Source organism: Prionailurus bengalensis, chromosome D4 (genome assembly GCF_016509475.1).
Source record: "Prionailurus bengalensis isolate Pbe53 chromosome D4, Fcat_Pben_1.1_paternal_pri, whole genome shotgun sequence".
In the NCBI taxonomy this organism is placed as follows: Eukaryota; Metazoa; Chordata; class Mammalia; order Carnivora; family Felidae; genus Prionailurus; species Prionailurus bengalensis.
The window spans coordinates 9,102,270-9,118,260 of record NC_057359.1 but is presented as its reverse complement, the minus strand read 5'-3'; the positions used below and the strand labels follow the sequence as shown (position 1 = coordinate 9,118,260).

The 15,991-nt window shown below is 44.7% G+C and overlaps 1 protein-coding gene across 9 annotated transcripts in view; it reads left to right on the top strand.

The window, feature by feature from the left end:
- SMARCA2 (SWI/SNF related, matrix associated, actin dependent regulator of chromatin, subfamily a, member 2) overlaps positions 1-15,991 on the top strand; it is a 181,530-nt gene that overhangs the window by 101,020 nt on the left and 64,519 nt on the right. For all 9 annotated transcript variants that reach the window (XM_043565330.1, XM_043565325.1, XM_043565329.1 and 6 more), the window contains exons 25-27: positions 1,288-1,515; positions 5,275-5,352; positions 10,838-11,056. In XM_043565330.1, the coding sequence (XP_043421265.1) occupies positions 1,288-1,515; positions 5,275-5,352; positions 10,838-11,056 (525 nt within the window). The remainder of the gene's footprint in view (positions 1-1,287; positions 1,516-5,274; positions 5,353-10,837; positions 11,057-15,991) is intronic.

The window sequence follows — 15,991 nt, the reverse complement described above, 5'->3', positions numbered from 1 at the left end:
ATGAGGGAAATTTAATAATGACTTTATTCTTCGTTACTTGGAACTGTAAATTCCTGCCTTTTACTTGGTTTACGTAAATATGCACATATGAGGTCCACATGTACGTAGTCATATGTAACGTGTCGTTTTTACTTGTTAGTGCTTTGTGTCATTAAATCTCCTATAATTAATTTGTATGGTGCTCTGCGTATAGTATACGGTACATACATACAAAGATTAATTTTTTTAACCAATCTGTTATTGTTGAATGTTGATTTAATTCTGCTTTAAAAACAAAAACAAAAAACAGGGGTGCCTGAGTGGCTCAGTCGGTTAAGCATCCGACTTTGGCCCAGGTCATAACCTCACAGCTCATGAGTTCAAGCCCCACATCAGGCTCTGTGCTGACAGCTCAGAGCCTGGAGCCTGCTTCAGATTCTGTCTCTGTCTCTGCCCTCCCCTGCTTACAGGCTCGCGCTCTCTCTCTTTCTCTCTCTCTCAAATATAAATCAACATAAAAAAATTTAAAAACCATTGTAAATAATATATAATGCCGAGAGGTACACCCATATTTGTAAATCTTTGTGCATATCCTATCCACGATTATTCCCGTAGGATAAATTACCAGAAGCAAAATTTCAGGAGTCAGAGATCATACCCAGTTTTAACACTTTTGGTACTTGGTTCCAGATTTCTTTCCCCCAAAACTTTAACCAATTTAGCATTCCACAAGCTATAATTTGGGGAATTCTTTTCATTGCCCAAACTAAAGATGGAGTCTTTGGTGGAATTAGATGCATGGAGATCTGCCCCCTGACAAGTCCCTATCTGTATGGTGTGCATGTATACTGTATGTACGTATAATTCACAGGTGTTTTAAAAATCGTCTCTAACACTTTAGACCAGCGTCTAGTGTTTCTTGAGATTTAAGGTTAGTTGTAGGTAATATCAAAGTCATAAATCTGACATCAAATTTAATGGGGTCTTCGTTTGTTTTGTGTTTTAGTTTGGGACAAAATCTGATGGTGAACCTAGAGACGGGTGCAAACACCTTGATGCCTGGATTTCAAAACCTGACATGTATTTCGGTTGGCTTGGCCGATCGGAGCCCAGCTTCCCTCAACTAGGGATGAACTCAGGTTTTCCAGAGAAGGTGGCTTGCATACATTAAAAATGAAAGCAAAATCTTTTCACTAGCGTGGGTGGGTTAAGTAACCCTCTACGCTCCCCTGTCTCTCGGGCAGGTGACTTGTTCGCTGGGCTGATGCAGGTGCGCTGGCCCTCAGAGCATGTGGTTCTCCCTCACAGGATCTACAAGCACAAGACCGAGCTCACCGCATCGGCCAGCAGAACGAGGTCCGGGTGCTGAGGCTGTGCACTGTCAACAGCGTGGAGGAAAAGATTCTCGCGGCCGCGAAATACAAGCTGAACGTGGATCAGAAAGTGATCCAGGCGGGTATGTTTGATCAGAAGTCTTCAAGCCACGAGCGGAGGGCATTCCTGCAGGCCATCCTGGAGCACGAAGAGGAAAACGAGGTACGATAGAAAGCCAAGCTGATGAAATCTCACAGCAGCCTTTTGTCTCGGAAGGATTAAGAACGACCTGTTCGTTCTTTAAAGAATTTGCTGGGCTGGCGTTGATTAAAATGAATAAATTAGCTGCCTGTCTTACATCCCAAGCACAGAAAGCCTCTGAAAGTCATCCAGACCAGTGTCTTAAAAGCCTTTGCTAGAGGCACCTCAAGGCTCAGCCAGGGCACACCCCCTTGGCTCCCCCCGAGAGACGCAGACAGGGTGCTTAATTGTACTGTAAATGCCGCCTTCTGTAGGGAAGATGCAGAATTGCACAGGGGCCCCTGGTACCCGGACACAATCAGCCAGATGAGAGTAGACACCGCCAGAAAGAGGGTCCCTCCTTGCCTTGTCTCTCTGCCATCCCCCTACCCTGGGCCCTCTCTGTCTTTTGCCTTTTGATTAAGCTCTTCAGTATGTTTGTAGGACAAGCCCTTACAGCCATCTTAACGTGTTTTCTTGTACTTACACTCTGAAAGCAGGACTTTGACCTCCAGTGCAAATTTTTCTGTAAAAGCTGACCAAAGGCTGAGACAATGACCAGCTTAAAAAAAAAAAAAATCTCTTTACTTGGCAAGATTGTTCAAAGAACACATTCCTTATGTTTCTCTAAGGGGGTCTTTTTTTTTTTTAACTTTTTAAGTTTATTTATTCACGTAGAGAGAGAGAGCACGAGTATGAGTGGGGGAGGGGGGGCACAGAGATAGAGAGAATCCCAAACAGATTCTGCTGTCAGCGCAGAGCCCGATGTGTGCTTGAACTCACGCACCTGTGAGATCGTGACCTGAGCCAAAGCCGGGTGCTTAACCCACTAAGCCACACAGGCGGCCCCCTAAGGGGGTCTTTAGGTAGTCGCTTGTATTTTTTTTAGATTGCCAATTTTAGTAATTCTATACTGAATTTTCGACCCGAACAGATTTGAAAGAGATCAAAAGACATAGTTCTAATGTAGTCTAGAAAAGTGTGCACAATACCAGCACCAATCCTTACCATAAAATTGTCTTGGGATGGACAGATTTAGTTTGATGTCCCTATATTTGTAAGCTGAGGAGTGGGTTTACCTTAACATATTCATACGGAATACTATTTTCATTGCATATATTAGATATAGTTCGATTTTGCCTTAAGTAGGATATATGTTTTTGAAATCTTCTATAAATTATAAACCAAATTCATTTGAAAGTCTCCCGTACATTTTTTTGCGTGTGTGAAATGAGCCTAAATGTGAAGTAGATCTTGATATTCAAATGAATCCTGAAATGAAATTTTTGCAAACTGAAGAGCACTTTTATACCGTGCTTCCTCCTAACTTGTAGGTCTAATGTATTTGATTAGTTATGTATTAGGTTTTGTTAAAATAATGAAAAATATGTGTGTGCACGCATTGATACATCCACCCGTATTTTTAAAATTGTGATCTCAAATAATTCACCACTCTGATTCTTAAAATTGAATACGTGATAGAGGCTTGATTCTTGAAATTGACTGGTCCAGATTTAGAATCAGGTTGTCAGGTGAATTTTGTGTTCTTGTTTACACACCTGGAAATTAAAAAACATATATTATTTTTTTGCATGATGTGTACTGTCCCAACACAGGTGTGGGCAGAGCTGAGACTCAGCCCATGGTCTCTACCCTGTTTTTGCTTTTAACTCGTTTTGTATAGGCCTTGTCAAAGTAGAGGTTGGCCTGGGGAACATGGCGTGCAGAGGAGCCTGGAGCTTTCCACCCGTCCTAGGCTGCAGGGAGATGTCGACGTCTCCCAGCCGCAGGGGCCACCAGGACTGGGCTGGGGTGGGGCCTGGAGCCAGCCGCATTACTGGGGCTCCACACTCCTTCCAGGCTGTTAGTGTGTCAGACGTGGTGCCATTTTCTGGGGGCCCTGTGTCCTGTGTCTGGGTGCCCTGGGCGCCCTGTGTCCAGATCTTTGGAGACACTGACACACCACAGTCAAGGGCTGTGGTTCCAAATACTGAGGCCGAGCAGGCTGCTTATCTGCACGGCTGACGGGCTGGGAAGTACTAAGATACAAAGACCCCAGGGAGGTATTTTGCACACTTCCCAGCCATTTCATTCTCTGTGAAGGTCAGACCCTTGCAGGCAGGCTTCTTGCCAGTTTACAAGAGAATCTTTTCACCTTATGCGTGGGGATGTGCAAGCCCCCCATTGTGTAGGCAGAGAGTGGATAATATGGGGTTCTAGGTAGTGAGCAAACCAGGGCCCCTTTTCACCAAAGGATCTGTTAACCAAATTCTTCGTACCGTGAAGTATCAGCCCGCTGCCAGATAGGCTTGGTCTTTGTCAAATGAAATGCAATATTGAGACAAATTTACTTTAATCAGGTTAGAGGCGAACTAGAACAGAAAGCTTTTTACGAGGAATTATTATCTTGAGTCGTTAGATATTTGCCTATGGAAATGCATTCACTTCTAACACAGTGCATAAGACATTATCTTGGGAAGAACCATAGTCATTGAAGCTGCTAGGACACTCATACTCTTTCTAGAACAAGGTGCCTGGTTTTTGCACATGTAATTTGGGAAACTGGATATTTGAAGTTGTGGGTTTTCCTCTTTTCCTCCTTCTGCCCATACCCTGCGATCCCCCCATTTGATTCTTAACACACTCAGTCAGCATATGATAAAAATAATTTTGGAAGGTAAGTTCTGTAGTATATGCCCAACTTGTAGATTTTTTTGTTAAGTGTGGAAGTCATAGCATTTCTAGAAAACTTGAGAACTTGGTTTCTGAGGAGTTTGCAGAGAGATCATGTGCTTTGGTCTAATATCACATAAAACGAAACTGTTCCCCCTTATGCACCCATCCAGAACTTTAACTGTTAGCATAATAATTCCCACTGAAACACATTGATTAAACCCATCTTAAAGGCTCTATATTTGACCTATCTGTATGATTTTTATGGCCTTGTTCTGTGCCTAGTCACAAACTTTCACATATTGGTGGGTTTCATAAGGTTTTGAAAATCAGCACTTATATGGGGCTTAATAGAATTAAAAGGATTTATGTCAGGCACTTTTTCCCTCGCGTTTCCTTACAACTTGACTGTGAACTAAATGTCACGCCCATCTTACAGATGAGGTCATTGAAGCAGGGGAGACGTTAAGTAACTTGTTTCAAAAGTAATGGAGGGGCGCCTGGGTGGCACAGTCGGTTGAGCGTCCGACTTCAGCCAGGTCACGATCTCGCGGTCCGTGGGTTCGAGCCCCACGTCAGGCTCTGGGCTGATGGCTCAGGGCCTGGAGCCTGTTTCCGATTCTGTGTCTCCCTCTCTCTCTGCCTCTCACCCGTTCATGCTCTGTCTCTCTCTGTCCCAAAAATAAATAAACGTTGAAAAAAAAAAATTAAAAAAAAAAAAAAGTAATGGAATCAAGATACACACTACCACCACCACCCCCCCGCCCCTCACCAAAAAAACCCAAAAAACCACACACACACACACACACACACGCACACACACACAGTACTTTTCATAGTGTACCATGTGTCCTTTCTAAACAGATTTTGCTCTGGGAAGATTGGTTTGAGTAGCTTGCGAAATAATGATGGCAAATACTACCCCCAGTGACCCTTCTCTTTTCTTTGGGGCTTGAGAAATGAATCCCTGTGGTCTACAGGACAGATTCACTTTACTCTTTCATACCTCACCCTGATTGTCCAAACTTTCCCCTAAAGCCTGTTAAATCATTCTGTTCTTAACCCCAGGAAGAAGATGAAGTGCCCGACGATGAGACCCTGAACCAAATGATTGCTCGACGAGAGGAAGAATTTGATCTTTTTATGGTAATACCATAGAAAATCGTGCACCTTTTTCTGTTAACGCGCGATGTCTGCAGGCTGCGTGCCCTGGCAGAACTTCCTTTACGGAGAGCCTGGGCCTTTCAGTTCAGAGGCTGCAGACTGGCTGGATTTAGCCTGCAGACATATTTTGTTTGGCCCACGCGGTGTTTTTTAAAATTTCAAATTTGTTGCCAACATAAAAAGAATCCTGATTTCTGGCTTCTCTTGAAAAATGAGGGTGGGCAGCACCAGGCCCACGTCTCTGTGTGGAAACAGTTGGCCAGGGCTTAGTGGCAGCCGCACCCTCCGGATGGACAGGCCATGTAGGCTACGGCTTTGCCCCAGATCCCTGCCCCTGGCCCCCAGCCCCAATCCCAACTCATGGTGATTCAAGGCCAGCATCATTCTGGGAACCTGCCCTACTCCTGTAGGTAGTTTACAATCATTCCCTCACTGTCTCCTTACTGGATCAAAGCAGATATGCTCCCCAACCAAACAACACGGGTCGTGTGTCTCGTTCGTGTTGAAGAGAGCCTGGCTTAAGCCAGCAGGAGCCTTCCAGATGCACATCAAGGCGTAGCCTTCGCTGAAAGATCGGAATTGTTTGGATTTCGCTGATCTGGGCAGATAGGAAAGAACCTTGACATTTAAGGAATTAACAGCCATGGTTTCAACCTTGACGTTCCATACTACATAGTCACGTGCGATTTTGCTGAAATCTGCACTTGATTTACGTGTGTGGCCCGCCCCAGGGTCAGTATGTGCGGAAGCAAGCCCCTCCGGTCGTGAAGGAGGCCCTCAGAAGTGCTATTTTGCTGCATTCTTCAGGCATGCGCTGGACCTCTTTCATCTACTCTGCGGCCCAATGGTCAGAACGGTTTCTGGAACATAGTACTTGCTTAGCAAATCTTGAGTGAACGAATGGCAGCGTTTCCAACATTTTAAGCCCCGTGAAGATGTCAGTGCGGATCAGGACCTGTGAAGTTGCAAGGCTCCTTCCAGGACCATCAATCATTCTGATCTTTCGGACATTTAGTCTGATGGCAGAATGAGTAAGGAAATGTGAACTGTGATGCTGTCATGCTGCACGGCCCCCAAGTCCAAGGCCCCCAGTTTGAATGCCCACAAGGTGTCAGGCATTTTGCAGGAGTGAAACAAGTGGATGGGGGTGGGTGGGCGGTGGTGGTAAACCAGAGCTGCTTTGTCTAAGGGGGACAGAGCCGCAAGGCCCCAGGTATCCAGGAATTCCAAATTTCCAAGAGAAGCTGGAAATCTAGGTTTTTTTTCATGGGCAATCTCTGGATTTCAAAATGTTTGCGGCTAAATTCAGTTTTGTTTTTATTATGATCTCCTACTGCAGGCCAAATGAAACAGGACTCTGGGCCAGATGTGACCCACAGGATTTGCATCCTCTGTCTTTTTAGCCCAGACAGTCTGAGAAGAGAGCTCCAGCTGCGTGGAGGCTTACGTTATTTTTTGCAATTTTTGACTAGGGAACAACGGTTGTGTCCACACATAAAGATTCGAGATAAAAGACATTTAATTCTTCCTCAGGGAAGTTTTAGGGAGCTGTGGGAATAGCTCCTAACCTGGGATGAGCACTTTGCCCCCCCCCCCACCCCGTTCCTAAGTGAACCACCCTCCTTAGGAAAGGCATTTTTGGCTAGAAATGATGCAACACAGTCATGTGACAGCATGGCCAATGCAGGGTGTTCCTCAGACCTAAATTTCTGAGCCCGGACTGTTGGTCACCCTTATAGACTGGTGCTCTCCTTGGGGACATTAGAGGTACACATAGGAAACAGACATCTTTTCTCTCCTTGACGAACTTATTAAAATGTAGATTACTGGGGATCACCGGGGCCAGAGGCCCTCAGCTTCCCTGGCTGCTTCCTGATTGGCAATAATTCAGCAGTGCTACAGCCGCAGATACTCTTGAGGCCCGGGAAAGGATAAGCTGCCTGTCATTATACAAATTAGATTAGGCCCAGAGATGGAGATTTTTGCATCAGCAGCCCCGAAGTGAGGGGAAAAGAGTACATCTCTTTTCTGACTTTTGGGCTGGATATTTGTAAAAATTGAAAGCTTCAGGGGGAAAAAAAAGAAAAAAAAAAAAAGAAATGTCTGGCCAAGGCCCAGCTTTCTTTTAATTTGGGAATATTGTATCACGCAAAGAGGAGGCTTAGAACAAATGAAGCTGGCTGGCTAGGGAACACTGTTTTGTAGGCATTTTGATTTGGGGAATGTTCTGCTTGTTAATGGTTGCCTTCTCATTTTTAGATGATACAAAGTTTTGGTTTGGTTTGTTTTTTTTTGTTTTGTTTTTTTTAAATCCAAGCAGCAGGCTGCCTTTGTCCCATTCTGTATGCATTAGCACCTCCACCAGGGGGCAGGAAATCACATTTGATTCCCTGCCAGCTACTCCTGATGAAAAAGTTCAGTGAGACACAAGAATGGAATGCAAGCTAGATTTGGATTTCAAATATTTAACCTTTTTATCCCTTATTATTTGAAAAGCTGATTCTCTATGTAAAAATTAATATAAGGTTATTTTATTTATCACGGACACTGTAGTTAAATAACGCACATTAAGCAGATAAGCTAGTCTCTTTAAAATGAAACCTTTCTTTTAAATATTTTTCTTGTTTTCTCCTAAAAACAGAACTTCAGAAACAGTGATCCTTCACACTGATTAACAATGAATTTTACCTAAAAAGACCTTTGCCACATCAAGATACAAATGTGAAATATTTCAACGGCATACAAACATGAGACTTTAAGAAGTGCTTTTTAAAAATCATTGTACTTGTGGGGCGCCTGGGTGGCGCAGTCGGTTAAGCGTCTGACTTCAGCCAGGTCACGATCTCGCGGTCCGCGAGTTCGAGCCCCGCGTCAGGCTCTGGGCTGATGGCTCAGAGCCTGGAGCCTGTTTCCGATTCTGTGTCTCCCTCTCTCTCTGCCCCTCCCCCGTTCATGCTCTGTCTCTCTCTGTCCCAAAAATAAACAAACGTTGAAAAAAAAATTTTTTTTAAAAATTAAAAAAAAAAATCATTGTACTTGTTAGCACAACTTTTATTATCATGAATGTATCGTAAAACAAATACATTCATGTAGTACCTAAATAGTATATTAGACATGCTTGAATATCAACCTCACATCTTTGTACGTGTCTTCTGCAAGTAGAAATCTTTGGGAAGAGATGGCAAGCATCAGAACTTTAAGCTTATTAAAAAGTGCATCAACCCCGGGGCACCTGGGTGGCTCAGTTGGTTAAGCGTCTGACTCTCGATTTCAGCTCCAGTCATGATCTCATGGTTTGTGAGTTCAGGCCCCACAACGGGCTCTGTGCTGACGGTGCAGAGCCTGCTTGGGATTCTCTCTCTCCTCTCTCTTTGCCCCTACCTGGCTCACATGTACTCCCTTTCTCAAAATAAGTAAATGAATAAAATAAACCTTTTTTAAAAAGTGCATCACCCCTTCCTAAACGAAAAATAAAAAACAAATGCAATTTTGTTTTTATATCAGATTTTCTATCAATTTACTTTTTTTTAATATTGATTTTTAAAATTTTTATGTCAGAAAAGATTTATTTTCTCACTTGTGGACAGATGCATGGGATAAGTCATATATAGGTATATCGGTATAAAAGTGATGGTGGTGATGTAATCAGAAGTGGATGTGGCAGTATTTTGTCATCACAGTGGAATGCATTCACCAAAAAAAAATTTTTTTTTTCATTAACATTCTAAAGTACTATTACTAGGAGGTCCCTTTGAGAAGCCCCTCTGTAGACTGTATTGTTAGCAAGGCATTCTGTGTTCTAACAAGGCAAGTTTGGTGGGTCCCATTTCTGATACCAGAACATTAGGAGTCAGGATTAAGGACAGCCTCTCCAGCTAACTATAGCACATGACGGAACAGGACAGCCACATTTATCTACCGATGGGGCTCCCCCATGCCGCAAGCCTGCCCCAACCCTGGGAATATAATGATTTCCAAAAACGTTTAAGCGTAGGTGAAGGGACTTTGAACTTTACTTTTTGTGTCGATTCTAGAGGTCAAGTTTGGATTTGAATAGAAATTTCATTTCTATTTTGTTACCAGTTTCAGTTGTTAAGAAAAAGTTATGTTGAATTCCTGTTTCAGGACAGTAGAACTGAAGGAAGAAGGGGGAAAGGTAAATCATTGAATAGTTAATGGTCTATTTGATTGTAGAAATAGTACATCTAGCTACCCATATACATACACACAGACACACACACACACACACACACACACACACACACACACACATATATACATATGTGTGTGTGTGTCTGTGTGTGTGTGTAACATAAGCAGCAATTCCGTGTAGGTCTTATTTACTTTATTTATTTTTTTTTTAGCTCTCAGATTGTTTAGTTATAGGTTAAAGCCCAGCATGTAGTACTTAATTTACCCAGGTGCACTGGGTTTTTAAAAAAGAAAGCAAGAGGTGGAGAAGTAGGCATTCAAAGGCTATGAAAATATATGAAAGGGAGATACTTTACTTAAAACTTGATCCGTTGAGGTGACATTACATCTGAGGTTCTTCTCTGGCGTTGTAATATGTTCATAAGAGCTGAACTTTTTAAAAGCTAAAGCGTCGAAGGACATTCCTCTCACGGAACCCGTGGTGTGCCGAAAATCCAATACATTCATGGCCGAATGACTAATCAAGCCATTTATGTGCCCACATGTCCGAGTCCAAGGGTGAGCCAGTCTGCAGCAAAACTTGGGTCGCTGACTTTTTTTTTTCCTCTGTTTAATTAAAAGCATGAGCCCTACTGAGTCAAAGGAAGTTTTCTTAATGAAGCTTCTCTTGTACATGCTCAGAGAGTACTTTTATGCGAGGGCAGCAGCAAATTGTATTTCTGGGGCTCGTATTTTTTAAATATACCCCCAATTGGAATTTTCTCACTGTTTTAAGGGGTAGCTTTTGCACACACCCAGGTGAAGTAAAGGAATTTGTAAAGAGCATATTTTACATGCATGAATTTCAAAGATGGGGTACGGAGGGAGGGAGGAGATTTCACCTTGCAGAATCTCTGGTGGGACAGTGTGTGTGAGGAAGGAACCGGAACAAGTAAGCCAGGATAGACTCTGGGAAAAGCAGAAAGGGGCCCTGAAGCCATAGGAGGAGACTCGTGAAAGTTGTTTTTGTTTTTGTTTTGTTTTTTTAGTGTTATTTAATTTATTTTGAGAGAGAGAGACACACAGAGCATAAGCGAGGAAGGGGCGGAGAGAGGAGACACAGAATCCGAAGCAGGCTCCAGGCTCCGAGCTGTCAGCACAGAGCCCGACACGGGGCTCGAACTCGTGAACTATGAGATCATGACCTGAGCCAGAGTCGGACGTTTATCCGACTGAGCCACGCAGGTGCCCCTCGTGAAAGTTCTGTGTGCTGTGACATCGGTACTGGACAGAGTCCCCCTTTCCCATTGGTGACACTTCTGTTTACTACCTGCAGCGCATGGACATGGACCGACGGAGGGAAGATGCCAGGAACCCAAAGCGTAAGCCCCGCTTGATGGAGGAAGATGAGCTGCCCTCCTGGATTATTAAGGATGACGCCGAAGTTGAACGGCTCACATGTGAGGAAGAGGAGGAGAAAATATTTGGTAGGGGTTCTCGCCAGCGCCGGGACGTGGACTACAGCGACGCCCTCACGGAGAAGCAGTGGCTGAGGGTAGGTGTGGCTTTCTTACCTGTTCTTGCCAGGTGGACGCTCTCGTTGGCTTGAGAAATCGGGGACCCAGGGACGAGTTGCCAGTGAAAGCAGAGCATAGGGCAAGTCGTTCTGCTGTTGCCTTGGACGCTTTACATTTCAAGGCAGTGCCTGGAAACATGATGAAGAATGTTTCGCTAGAGCCGAATTGGCCATTGGAAGCAATGAGACCCGCTAATGTTTTATGGCCAATTGCCCGGCCAAGCCTCACTCTCGGAGTTAGAATCAAAATGTGGAAAGGGGCCTTAGAGATCTTTTAATTGTTCCCCCTCAATTTCATGGTCTTTAATCCGAGTTTTACTTTTCCAAGGTCTGCAGAATCAGTCCAGAGACAGTGGCATTTTCTAACCGCGTTGTTAATTTCCCAGACCCAAAGAAATGCGAGCTGGGAGGTGTCTTTGGAGTCTCTTGGTTTTACAAAGCAGTTGTTGTGGCCCAAAGAACTTAGAGCTGGAAGGTCTCTTGGTATTCTCTTGGTTTTATAGACAAAGTGGTTGTGGCCCAGAGAGGTTCAGTGACCATACAGGATCACACAGCTGGCTAGAAATAAGAATCTGTGAGTGCTGAAGCATTGACGTGCTCAGTTTCGGCTAATCTGATCTGTCCTGTCGCAAACACAGACTCAGGGTCACTGATGTTTGGAAGTGTTATTCTGTCGTTTGGGGCTCTCCCTGCCCCACTTTGGAAAATGTTGATTTCTCATTTTGGCTAGGGAAGGAAATCTCAGAATGTTGCCTGGGGAGCAGAGAAATACCACAGTGCACCTAGGAATGACATGGTGCGAATGCCAAGGCCGGTGGGAATCTTCCGTTTGAAGGTTTAGCCCTGCTTTCTGTCACAGGGAGCAGACTCAGTACCTGCCTTGACAACAAACTGGGATCCACGTTCCAGGCAGGACCAGTAAATGTGGGCTGGAAAGAGTCAGCACAGTTGGGCGAAAACCAAACAAAATAGAAGCTGTTGTTGTGAGTTGTTCATTTTATCGAAAGGGAATGCAGTTCCCAAGCTTTGTAAAACATGGCTTTTAGGACCCAGGACATAAGTAAGGTAGGTGGGTAGAAAGGCGATTGGGAAGTATTTTGAGATTGGATATCAAAGGCAGACAGGTCTTGTCACCACTTGAGACGTGATTTACTCAGGATGCTGTATGATGAGAGAGACGTGACCTGAATTTTGAAAGGACTGAAAAAGAAAGAGACTAAGAAGGCAATGCTCATATTTATGGTTGAATGATGGCGTATGAAATGTAACTTCCTGTGTGGCTGTTTTACTGTCATATCCGAACATTCCAGTGGCCCCGGAACATGGCTTTATGGGTTTCTTTTGTTTCGCTCTTGTGAGGCGGGAGCTGTTTAAGATCCATTCCATAATGTGAAGAGTTCTGTGTTTGTTTAACAATCATTTCTGAGCTCAGGAAAATTCTCTTCTCTTTCCCTTTTATTTAAGCACTAAATTAAGTATCTGGAGTCCTGTTACAGGAGATGAGATAACAGCCCAGGCCAGCACTGAAAGTATTCTTTATATGTAGAATCTCGAGATGTGACAAGCAAAATAACCTTGTTTATTGGGGCAAGAATGTAGCTGAACTTACCATTTTTTAAAATAATCATGGGCTGGGGGCACATGGGTGGTTCAGTCTGTTGAGTGTCCTACTCTTGATTTTGGCTCAGGTCATGATCCCAGTGTTGTGAGAATGAACCCCATTGCCAGCTCCATGCTGAGTGTGGAACCTGCTTAAGATTCTCTCTCTCCCTCTCTCTCTCTCTCTCTCTCTCTCTCTCTCTCTCTCTCTCTCTCAAATAAATAAATAAATAAATAAATAAATAAATAAAATAATCATTTGGAAATGATCTTACAAAAAGATAACATTGTGGATCTTAGGAAGTTTTCAAGTTTAGAAGACCCCATTTTTTCTTTTTCATTCCATTTATATCACTAATGAATAACACGGTGCTGAGCGCATAGTCGAAACTCAGAAAGGTTTGTGAAATGAAATTATAACTCTGTATGCAGAAAGTGGAAATTGACTCATTTACTGTGATGTTAGAATAGTATTTCTCTTTCTAGTGCTCCGGTAGACTTTCTTTGACCTATAACATAGACGTCTAAAAGTGGAAAACTAGTTTGCTTTTCAAAACTACACTGTGAAATTCACGTTTATGATGCTCAGGCCGAGGTGTCTTGCGAGATAAAAAGTCACCCAGGAAAGACAAAAGTGCTCTCCGCACAGCTTTGTTGTAATATGTCTTTGTGTGAACCATTCTTCTGAAAGTCGTATGTCCATAATTGGTGGTAGGAGCTAGTAATTTGCTGTCAGCCAGCACACGCAATTCACGTGGCGTTGTCCCACGGCCTCCGCATTCGAAAGAGATACTTCCTGTTCTCTGTTTTCTTGGTCCCCAGCAGCAATCCTGGTTAATATCAGCCTACTAAGTTCTTCCGATAATAACATCATATTCAAGGGGTTTTCCCGAGCCTCGTCGTGAAGGGATGTTCTCTACTGGCTTAGGATCGAACGCACTGAATGGTCCCATCCCAGCCAACACAGCCTTGAAAGGGAATGTGGCAAAGACCGTCGTGTAAGCAACGCTGAAACAGGGCTAAAATAATTCTTCTTTCTTCTGGCAATGTTGTACAAAGCCTGCTTGGCAGAGGCACCGGAGATACGTAGATCCCAGAGCTGGAAGGCCGCTGAATGGAGCAGCTACCCATCCCGTGCTGGAACCGCATTCTCCGCCGCCCCTGTGCCAGGAGGCTGGCCACCCCTCAAGGAATCGCTCTGCCTTTTTGTCTGCGTAGTGCCTCCAATTCGTGGTCAACCCCGATTGTTAGCTCTTCCCCTCTCTTTGAACAGAAGCCTCTTTCCTGGTAGCTGCTTCTCACCGGCTTTGATTCTGTCTCCTCAGTCTGGAATGAACTCTCCCAACGTCCGCCCCTGTCCTTTCTTCGGAAGCTTTCCAATCCTTCAGGGCCCAGCTCCCCTGGCCACCATATCTGTGGCGCCTTCGCAAATGAACTTTCCCCTGTGCTGTCACATGCCTTTGCCTGTTCTTTCGTCCCAGTTGCAGTCCAGTTTCCTCGCGTTCTTGCTAGCTGCCGACGTGCCTGCTCGGCTCCTAGTGGGTAAGGTGGATCTTGCTACAACGTAGGAGCTCCACGTGCAAATAGTAAGCGCCCATGGAGTGCCACCTTGAATCAGCACCAAATTGATGTGCAAGAATAGAGCCTAAGGTCATGCTCACTCACCACCCCGCATTCATGGGCCTATCCAGAAAACTAAGTCGGATGTTATCCTTCACATAAAAGCCCGAGGTGAGCCCGGGCTTGTTCAAGGATCTAGGCTGACCGAGCGTTCTGGCAGCTTGTTCATCTGCACCCCAGTGAGCTGGAAGTGGGGGAGACAGCACAGAGTGGTGGGTGTGGGGTTCAGTCGGGCCAGGCCTGAATCCATTTCTGGTCGGATTCTGTTGGCGGGAGGTCGGTGGTGTGGCCGCACCAGCTCTGAGGGAGACTGGGGAATGTGGCCTGGCCGCCAGCCCAGGAAAATAAGATTTTGGTGACTAGCTAGCAGTCTCTGCCTCAGAACACTTAGGTTAAATTTAAGTGATATGGCCACTTTCTTTGAAAATTTTATTACGGTTTTATCACAAACAGGTTTTATTTTATAATCATATTATGCTAAAAATTCCCACAGTGACCTTTAGACAATCTGTTTAGTTGGAAGCCTTTAAAATTTTTCTGTATCCATAATGTTGTTTTAAATGAGAAGGTTCACAATTTCAAACACAGCTCAATTAAAAAAAGAAACAAACGTTTTTGTAAAGTTGTTCTGAAATCCCTATTTCCATTGAGGGAGACTTAGATTTCCTTGGGGGTTTAGCCAATCTCGAGTTAACTCATCTTTTTGGGGTAGTCAGGTCAACAGGCATGTACCCCATGGGCTGTTTCTCTCCTCTTCCTGGGGGCTGCTGTCCCACATACCTTCTCAAGTGGCATCTGGAAAAAGGCAGAAGTGGGTGTTTCATCATGGCCTTGGGGGCCGGTGCCCCGGTTCTGTCTGCCGGGGTCAGTGCCGGGCTGCCGGGCCGCCCCATCCCTCGACGCCCTGACGTGCCCTTGGTTCCCATCTCATCCTCTGGGAGATTGCCATGATCTGTGCTGTTGAAGTCTGGGGTCCTGACTCCATTCCCAGCTCCTGCACTCTGAAGTCTCATGAGGACCCCAGCCCCTCTGGTGTTGCCAGAGTGCCCCTCAGCTCTTTCGTGCCCAGCTTGAGAATCGCCAAAGTCTTGGCTGCTTTCTTCGTGCCGTGCTAGAACAGGGAGACAGTCTAGCCCCATTTCTCAACAATGACACAGTCACTTCCAAAGGGTTGTCAAGACTGAAGCTTCTAGAATCTGATGGGTGGGTGGGTGAGGGAGCTTTTCAAAATAAGCGAGACAATTGGGACACCGGGGTGGCTCAGTCAGTTGAGCGTCCGATGTCGACTCAGGTCATGATCTCATGATTCATGGGTTCGAGCCCTGCATCAAGCTCTGTGCTGACAGCTTGGAGCCTGCTTTGGATTCTGTGTCTCCCTCTCTCTCTGCCCCTCCCCTGCTTGCTCGCTCGCTCGCTCTCTCTCTCTCTCAATAAAAAAAAAAAAAAAAAAAAAAAGTAAAAAAATAATAATGAATTAAAAAAAAATACAAGTGAGACAAAAACATGTCACTTGTGCATATTGAATCTGACCCTGTGAACACCTAGTGAGGGACCCTCCCAGAGCCTCAGAAGGAGCTTGTGAGGCGAGCATCCTCAAGTGTGCGCTATATTAGCATCACAGAAAAATCTGGCACTTTTAGGACCTCATTCCTCGTGCCCCTTGCACCCATCCCACAGGCACACCAAGTTTGGACC